General features: G+C 70.5%; 1 protein-coding gene across 1 annotated transcript; it reads right to left on the bottom strand.

Annotated features, from left to right (window-relative positions):
* Positions 1-2439: 2439 nt before the first annotated feature.
* P3H4 (prolyl 3-hydroxylase family member 4 (inactive)) lies at positions 2440-6895 on the bottom strand. Its single transcript, XM_072886054.1, has 8 exons — positions 6363-6895; positions 4759-4908; positions 4321-4492; positions 4106-4234; positions 3854-3999; positions 3686-3769; positions 3330-3471; positions 2440-3239 (listed from the first exon to the last, which is right to left on the bottom strand). The coding sequence occupies exons 1-8, from the start codon at positions 6837-6839 to the stop codon at positions 3226-3228; spliced, it is 1314 nt and encodes a 437-aa protein (XP_072742155.1). The 5' UTR covers positions 6840-6895; the 3' UTR covers positions 2440-3225.
* Between the last annotated feature and the right edge of the window lie 1018 nt (positions 6896-7913).

The raw sequence follows: 7913 nt of genomic DNA, 5'->3' as shown, positions 1-7913 counted from the left end.
CACCCGGCCGGGAGGGGCCGGAGGGGAGCAGCCGCGGGGCCGTGGGCAGGGGGCTCGGGGCTGCCCCCCGGCCCTGCCGCCCCCCGTTGTCCTCCCCGCTCCCGCCTGCCCCGGCCCGGCCCGGCCGCGGTCAGAGCCCCCCGTGCAGCCGCGCCGTGGGCGCCGCGTGGGCCCCCCCTGCCTCCTGCATCATTTACGGTGTTTGCATCGATCGGTGCCCGGGCACGGCGCCGATGGAGCGGGTCCGGCCCTGGAGCATCACCCAGCCCCGGGAAGGGGCCCCACGCCGCCCAGGTGGGGAAACCGAGGCAGGAGCCCAGCAGCGGCAGCAAGAGGCGCTGGGGAAGGGCTCGGGCGGCTGGCGGCGGCCTGCGTCACCTCCGTCCCTGGCCAGACTGGTCCAGCCGGGTGCTGCTGCCGCGTCCCGGCTCACCCGCTCCCCGCTTCGCCCTGGGCGAAGCCTCCGTCACCCGGCACCCGAGTCACCAATGAGCGCTCGGCACCAGGGCACGTCCCAGCCCTCGGTGGGGATCCCTGGGCCTCGTGCTCTCCGGATTTGGGGATGGGGGAGAGGGTACACCTCCTGCACCCCCCGCCATCAGCCCCTGCACAGTCCTCTGCCCCATCTGGCTACAGGTGCCGACTCAGTTGGGAAATCACAGCTCTGGAGGGAGGCGAGCGACGGAGCTTCAAACACCCCTGCAAGAAAACGGGATTTCATCGCTGTGCGCGGAGCGGGGGACCCAAAGCACAGCACGAGCCCTTGCAGCACGAGGAGGAAAGGGGCACACGGCACGGCACGGCATGGCACGGCACAGCTGAGATGACGGGCAAAAAACTCATTTATGTTCCTTCTTGGTCAAGGTCAGGGGAGTCAGGGAAGCGCAGTGCACGCCTTCATCAAGCCCACAGAGTCCTGCAGGCTTATCCCCCCTGCATCCCACCTTCGTGTCCCTTCTCACGCCCCTGCATCCCGCCTCTGCACCCCCCACAGCCCAGCTGCACGTCTGCCGGCCCTGCACGTCACGGGGACAGTGGCCACACTCACAGCCCTGGCCACTGCTGGGGTCACACCGCTGCCAGGCATGCCAGACCCAGCCAGCACCTCTGCACCCAGCTGCTGTGGTGGGAGCAGCGAGGGGATCCCGGGGACCCCGGCCCAGGGCTTTGCCCGGCACGGGCAGAGGAGTGGGAGCAAGGGGCCGTGTGCCCCAACGTGAGTTTGGGGCTGGCGAGGGGCCACCGTGCCCAGGCGCACATCGGAGCAGGGCGGAGGCCCCGTGGGCCCTGTGCCACCTTCGCCCGGTTGTTGGGATGATAAACAAGCCTTTGCCCCCCGGGCCGCGACGCCAGCGCGCTGGGCTGAGCGCTTCCCGCTGATCTGGGTGCGAGTGCCGCCGGCCGCACCCCGCTGGGCTGGCGCTCCCCTCCCGAGGGTGGCCGTGACCCATCGGTGACAAACCCCGCTCCTCCCGAGGGACAGGACAGCCCTGCCCTGCGCAGGGGTGCAACGGGCTGCTCCCACCGCCAGCGCTGCCTCCCCTTAGCTCTGCCCCAAGCCCTGAGCCCTGGCCGTGGGTCTGGGGGCTCAGCCCCGTCCCCCGTCCCGGTGCCCAGCCCCGTGCAGGGAGGGCAGAGCTGGGAAAGCCCTGGTAAGTGGGAGCTCCAGAGCAGGGCAGGGTGGGGTGCTGGCAGCCTCCCCGCCACCCCCTTCCTTCCCTTCCCTTCCCTCCCCCGGGGCGAATGCCGTGATTCAGCCTCTCGGTTTCAGTCCTCGCAGCCAACTTCCACGGGGAGCAGGAACAGGCCCGGCGCACCAGGGAGGAGCACGGCGGCCGCACGCTGCCCGAGCCCCGTGCCCAGCGCGGGCCTGGGCTTGTCAGCAGCAACGGCGACCTCCGAAACGGGCTCCACAATGCCCTCATGCCAGCGGGAGGGGGGGGTCGTCCCACCCTGCTGCCCTGGCCCAGCATCAGGGGACGCAGGCTGCACCCTCCGGACCGGCAGCAGGATGATGCACCCCGCAAGGACCAGTGTCAGCGTGACGCACCCCTGCAAAACAACAGCAGGTGATGCACATCGCACCCCAAACACCCGTATGGGGGTGACATGCTGCCCCCCAGCCCCCCCACGCCGGCTGGCAGCCTCCCCTGCACAAAGCGGGGTCACACATCCCCGTAAGGGTCCCCGTGTGGTCGTGCCCCCCTCAGGGACCCCCCAGCCCCACAAGAGCCTGGCTGCTCTCATGGCCCCCAAGGTTCCCCAGCTCCACAAGCCCCTCCCGGCCCCCCTGTGGTGTCTCCCCCACTTTATGAGGGCATCCAGCCCCCCAACCCATCCCTCCCCCTCCTATGGCAAGGGCTTCTCCCACCCTGAGCACCCAGCTCCGGCGGCAGCAGCACACCCCAGCCCCAGGGAGCCCCGAGGTGGAGGCAGCCGTGAAAAGACCGGTCCAGATTTTATTAAAAGTCCTGCACCAGTAAATATATTAAAAAAAGCAACTGTGCAAGTTGGGAAGTATTAAATTAACGGAGCTTAAGGCTACAGAGGGCTGGTGTGGCGAAAATTCAAGGCACACGCAGGGCACGGGTGACGCAGCCTCGCCAGGCTGCAGCCACGCGGCGGCACGGGGACGCCGGCACACGGGGAGCCCCCTTGTAGCACCAGGCCGTGGGCTCCGAAGGGACCCCGGGCTCTGGGGGCTGGGGGTGGGCTGGGACGCTGGAGGCACCAGGGCAGGCGCCCGGGGGAGCTCTGAGGAGGGGTAGGACTGGCACGCACGCCTGGCTCCGGCAGCACCATGCATCGCTCCCAGAGCAGGGGCAGCCCCCCGAACCCCTCAAGACAACACGGGGGTCGGTCCTGGCGCACCATCCGCAGCTCCTGGGGAGGAGCCGAGGGACACAGTAAACCCCAGTGCTGCGGGGCACCGCCGCTGGCCAGGGCTCCTGGGGACATCGGGGACAGGGGTGGCCCGGGGCGAGCTCCTGGGCAGGAAGGCAGTGCCGGTGCTCCACCGACGGGAATCGGGCTGCGCTCAGGGCAGCAGATGTCCAGATGGCAAAGGCAGCCCTGCCGCAGGGCACCGGGCAGGATCAGCCCTTCCCCACGAGCCCAAGCTTCTGCACAGCCGCTGACAGGAGCCTGAAGCCCGGCGTCCCCAGGATGGTGTTGCAGGGCCACCGCCGTCCAGCTCCGCCGGGGCCAGGCCCCCCTTCGCCTGGCTCATCGCAGGGTCTCTGCAAACAAGGAGGGCTCAATGGCACCAGGGCACCGGCAGCGGCCGCCCCCCGCCCCGCGGCACAGCCCCCAGCCCCGGCGTCAGGAACCTTGGTCGGCTTTGTCCCCCTTGGTCTTGGGCTCCTGCCACCACTCTGCGAAGAAGCCCTCCTCGTAGTCGCCTTCACCCTCGAACTCGCCATCGGAGGGCAGGTCCTGTGCCTCCAGCCCCTCGCCGCTGTCCACCTCCATCTGCAGCACGGGACGGGCAGGAGGAGGCAGCGGGGCTCAGCAGCCCGGTCTGCAGCTCCTCCCTGAGCCTTGGCCTCTTCTCCAGGGCTGGTTTGGGGGTTGGACCCCCTGGCCGAGGAAGGGCCCTGCCCCGGGGTATCCACAGCACCCACCCGCACCACCCCAGCACCCCCAAAAGCACCTGGCTGCGCCCCGTGCCGGGGCCACCCTTTACCTCATCGTCAGCCTGCAGGTACTGCCTGGCGAAGTCCAGCATCTTCTTCTGAGCGGCCGTCCGGTTGTGGTAGCGCACGGCTTCCTGGGCACGGGGAGGGAGCAGGGGCCGTGTCAGCCCCTCCGCCGCCGGCAGAGCCGCGGGACAGGGGGGCTGGGGGGTCCTCACCGGCCGGGGCTCGAAGTCCTCCTCCTGCAGGCGCCAGCGCTCGCGGTGGAAGCGATAGTAGACCAGGTTCTGCTGCATCACGGCGTCGCCCGGGTCGAAGAGCATGTAGCTGGAGACGCTGCGCACCGCGTCCCGCACATCGTTCACTGCGGGGAGCAGCGCCGGGTGATGCGGGGGCGACACCCCACCCAGGGGCCCGCAGCACCCCAGGGTGCCCCAGGGGCACGGCCCCCCACTCCCGCCAGCACTCACGCTTGTAGTAGGCAAACTGCAGGTAGTGGTACATGGTGGCCACGAACTTCTCCACAAAGTAGCCGCCCACGTTGGGGGTAAGCTCGATCTCGCAGTCCACCTTGCACTGCAGCACGCTCACAAAGTGGTCTGGGGAGAGGCGTCAGGCGCTGTGCCCCACTGGCCCCCAGCCCCCCACCACGAGCCTGCTGGCCCCCGGCCCCCTGCCCGGTCACCTGCGATGGCGGGGTAGAAGTCCTTGAACTCCTGCAGCTCGTAGGCACCCTCGCAGCTGGCCAGGCAGTTCTCGTACGCCTTGTAGTACTCAGCCAGCGCCTGCTCCATGTCGGCCGCGCTGCTCCGGAAATCCCCGTTGTTGTACAGTTTCACTGAGCGCACGAATATCGGCTGCCGGGGACCAAGCGGGCACCACTCACCTCCCGGCCGGGCACCGCAGCCCGGCTCTGCCCGCCAGCAGCACCGACCTGCCCTGCTCTCCCCGAGGCAGCTCTGTTCCCAGCGTGGGCCCCACAGAGATGCTCTTTTGGGGACAGGAGGTGAGCAACTAGGACTCAGCGAGGGAGAGCTGCTTCCCTCAGGGTTTGGCAGGACCAGGCTTTGGCAGCCAGGCATGCACCGAGCCCTGGGGAGCCCCAGCCCTGTCCCCTCCTCACCTCGTAGGGCTGGGCCTCCAGGTCGACCAGGTATTCATCCACGTCCAGCATCGTCCTGTAATAGTTCAGGTACTTCAAGGTCATCTCATGCTTGGGGTTCTTCTGCAGGAAGGTGTGGGCAGCGGACACCGCTTTCTCGATCTTATTTGACTGGGGAGGGAGGAAGAGCTGGTGCAGCAGGCTGCCGTGGGGGCAGCTGGGGCCAACGCTGCGGGGGGCTCAGCACCCCGCCGGACCCCGCGGGTGCAGGGCGGAAGGCTGGTCCTCAGGAGGGGACAGCCCAGCACCCACAGTGCCAGCCCCGAGCCCAATCAGTGATGGACGGACAGGATCTGGGACCACGGACAACACAGATAAACCCAGCCGATGCACGGCAGCCGCCTGTGCCCAGCCACACCAACCTCCCCCTCCGTGCCCACAGCGGGAGCGGGGAGGGCTCAGCCCCTCGCCGGCCCCCGCGTCCAGCCAGGAGCGCTCCATGTGGCATGGGCTTGATCCACACATCTGCTCTCCCCGGGCACTGGCACCAGCCCGGGCAAGCTGCCCCCGCTCCCCTGCTGCTTTATGAGCTCTCGGGTTGCAACTTCAGGGGAGCGAGATTGGGGGGGATGAACGAACTGTCCATGAAATGGGTTTTGGCCAGAGCAAGCAAGAGGAAAAGGCATTAAAGATCTAGGCCAGGCTGTCCCTCGCCACTGCCAGGTGAGCGGGGCAGCAGCGCTAAGCACTAAAGCAGCATCCGCACCGGCAGCCGGCCAGCGGCGCAGCTCGGGACCCCGACCAGCACCGGTGCCTGGGGAGGGGAGCGGCCCCTGCCAGAGCAGCTCTGGCCAAAGGAGGGTCACCTCGGGGCGATCCCTTACAAAACATCCCTCCACATCTGCACCGTGAGCCCGAGCAAGCGCTTCTCCCTGCTGGAGCATCCAGACACGTGTCCTGCAGCAATCAGGGTGGCACCAGACCTGCCAGCTTGGGCCCCTCGGCCGGGGCAGCCCCTGCGTCCCCCTCCCCAGGCAATGCTCTGCCCGGCCAGGGGGGCCTTGGGGGACCAGGGCAACACAAGGCAGGGTGGGGGGACACGACCACAGGGGCCCCCAGTCCCAGGCGCACCCCTCACGTCCTGCCTGATGCATCCCAGATGATGCTGACGTGCCACGGTGCAGAGGCAGGATGGAGGGGCCGGGGACGGGGGGATGCCAGACGGGGAGTGCAGGAAGGGGGGTGCAGGACGGCAAAACACACGGCAGCAGGGCGCAGGATAGAGGGGAGCAGGGGGCAGGGGGTGCGGATCAGCGGGTGCAGGCTGGTGGTGCAGGATGGGGGCACGGGACGGGGGGACGCAGGACGGGGGTGTCGCAAAGGAGACAGAGGACGAAGGGCACAGGATGAGGGACGCAGCACAGGGGTGCAGGATTAGGCACGGGCTGGGGGGTGTGCCCGATGGGGGGGCAGGGCGGAGGGGCGCAGGGTAGCAAAGGAGGCGCAGACCAGAGCGGTGCAGGGCGCCCGCCGCCCCCAGCCCGGGGGAGCCCCTCGCTCCCACCCCCCGCCACGAGCCACGTTGCGCGGCATTTGCGCGCCCGCGGGGCGCCGCACCGCCTCACCTTGAAGAGCGCGTAGTGCAGGTACTGGTAGGGCAGGCGGCGCTGGAAGTCGCGCAGCGTTTGCGCGGGGGGGTAGCGCAGCTGGAAGACGGGCAGGTCGCGCTTGCAGGCGCGCAGGCAGCCGGCGCGGCGCAGCAGCCGCCCGAAGAGCTGCATCTCCCGCTCCCACTCCCACGCCGCGGGGTCCCCCTCCGCGGGGGGCTCCTCCGCGCGGTCCCCCTCCGCGGGCGCGGCGCAGCGGCGGTGGCAGTGCGCCTCGCTGTCGCGCAGCAGGCGGTGGAGGCGCAGGCTGGCCTCCAGCGCCCGGGCGCTCTCCGCCCACTGCGCCTCCGCGTACTGCGCCAGCGCCCGGGCGTAGGCGCGCTGCAGCGGCTCCAGCGCGGCCGCGGGGAACCCGCGCACGCTGTACTCCTCGTACTGCGCCGCGCACAGCCCCGCCGCCAGCAGCAGCAGCAGCGCCGGCGCCGCGCCGCCCATCCCCGCCGCCGCCGTCGCCGCGCACTGCCCGCGCAGCGCCGCGCACCGCTCCGCGCAGGGGGCGGGCGGCGGGGAAGGGGCGGTGCGCGGCGGGCGCGCAGGGTCTTAGTGCGGCTCTGCGCGGCTGGCGCAGCGCCCGCGGCTCTGCGCTCGGGGGGTGCTCGGTGCTGCGCGCTCCGCGGCGCGCTCCCGGGGAGGGGGTGCGCAGCGCTGCGCCCTCCCCTCCCCTCCCCTCCCCGCGGCGGGCTCGGTGCCCCACGCTGCGGGGAGTCACTCCGCGCCCCGCGCTCTCAGGGTGCGCCCCGCGCTGCGGGTGCCGGAGGGTGCGCTCGGCGCTGCGCGGCCCCGGGGCTGTGCTCGGCGCTGCGCGCTGCAGAGCGGGGTGCTGGGGTGCGCCCTGTGCCGCAGCCCCCGGGGCGCTCCGGGGTGCGCTCGGTGCCACCCTGCGCTGCCCCGGGCAGCCGGCCGGACCCCCCGGCCCGGCTGCGCCCAGAGCCGGTTTCGCTGCTGGCTGGTGCCAAGCCGGAGGCCGCACGCCCTGCGCCGTGCCAGATCCCGGGCCCCAGGGCTGCACCGCGCCAGGCCTCGGCACGGCCACGCTGGCCCCAGCCCAAGCGCAGCGCTTTGATGCTGGCTGGACAGTGGCACTGGTGGACGTCACAGCGCGGGGCAGGAGCCAGACACTGCTGAGGGTTCTTCCTGCGGAGCAGAGGCCGTTAGCAGTGCCCAGCAGCTCCCTGCAAACGAGCAGCTGGATAGCACGCAGGCTGGGCTGCCACCGTCCCTGCGCGCTCACTTGCCCAGAGTCAGGCCCTGACCCCACTGTGCCGTGGGGAGAGCCCCGAGTCCCCCCGAGCTACTCCGGGCGGTGCCGAGGTGGCTCAGCCCCAGTGCGGTGCTGCAGAGCACCCCGGGCTGGGCTCGGGGGAGCCCATAGCGCTTTGCTTGAGCTTTTGCTCCCGCCAGTACCGCTGTGCCTGGGAGAAGCTGGGTTTTGGTTCGGGTTTATATGGCCTGTCGTATTTCCCACCCGGGACTTGCCAAGGGCTCTTACCACGGGGTGCCAGGCTCTTG

The sequence above is a fragment of the Ciconia boyciana genome, chromosome 22, assembly GCF_034638445.1.
Source record: "Ciconia boyciana chromosome 22, ASM3463844v1, whole genome shotgun sequence".
NCBI lineage: Eukaryota > Metazoa > Chordata > Aves > Ciconiiformes > Ciconiidae > Ciconia > Ciconia boyciana.
The sequence above is the reverse complement of the archived record's forward strand: the minus strand, read 5'-3'. Positions and strand labels throughout refer to the sequence as shown.

Excerpts from the sequence above, each read along its gene's own strand:
- P3H4 (XM_072886054.1), bottom strand. The coding sequence starts at position 6,839 with ATGGGCGGCGCGGCGCCGGCGCTGCTGCTGCTGCTGGCGGCGGGGCTG. Across the intron at positions 4,493-4,758 it reads TGGAGGCCCAGCCCTACGAG|CCGATATTCGTGCGCTCAGT; the intron begins GTGAGGAGGGGA and ends GGTCCCCGGCAG. Across the intron at positions 3,472-3,685 it reads ACCTGCAGGCTGACGATGAG|ATGGAGGTGGACAGCGGCGA; the intron begins GTAAAGGGTGGC and ends CCCGTGCTGCAG.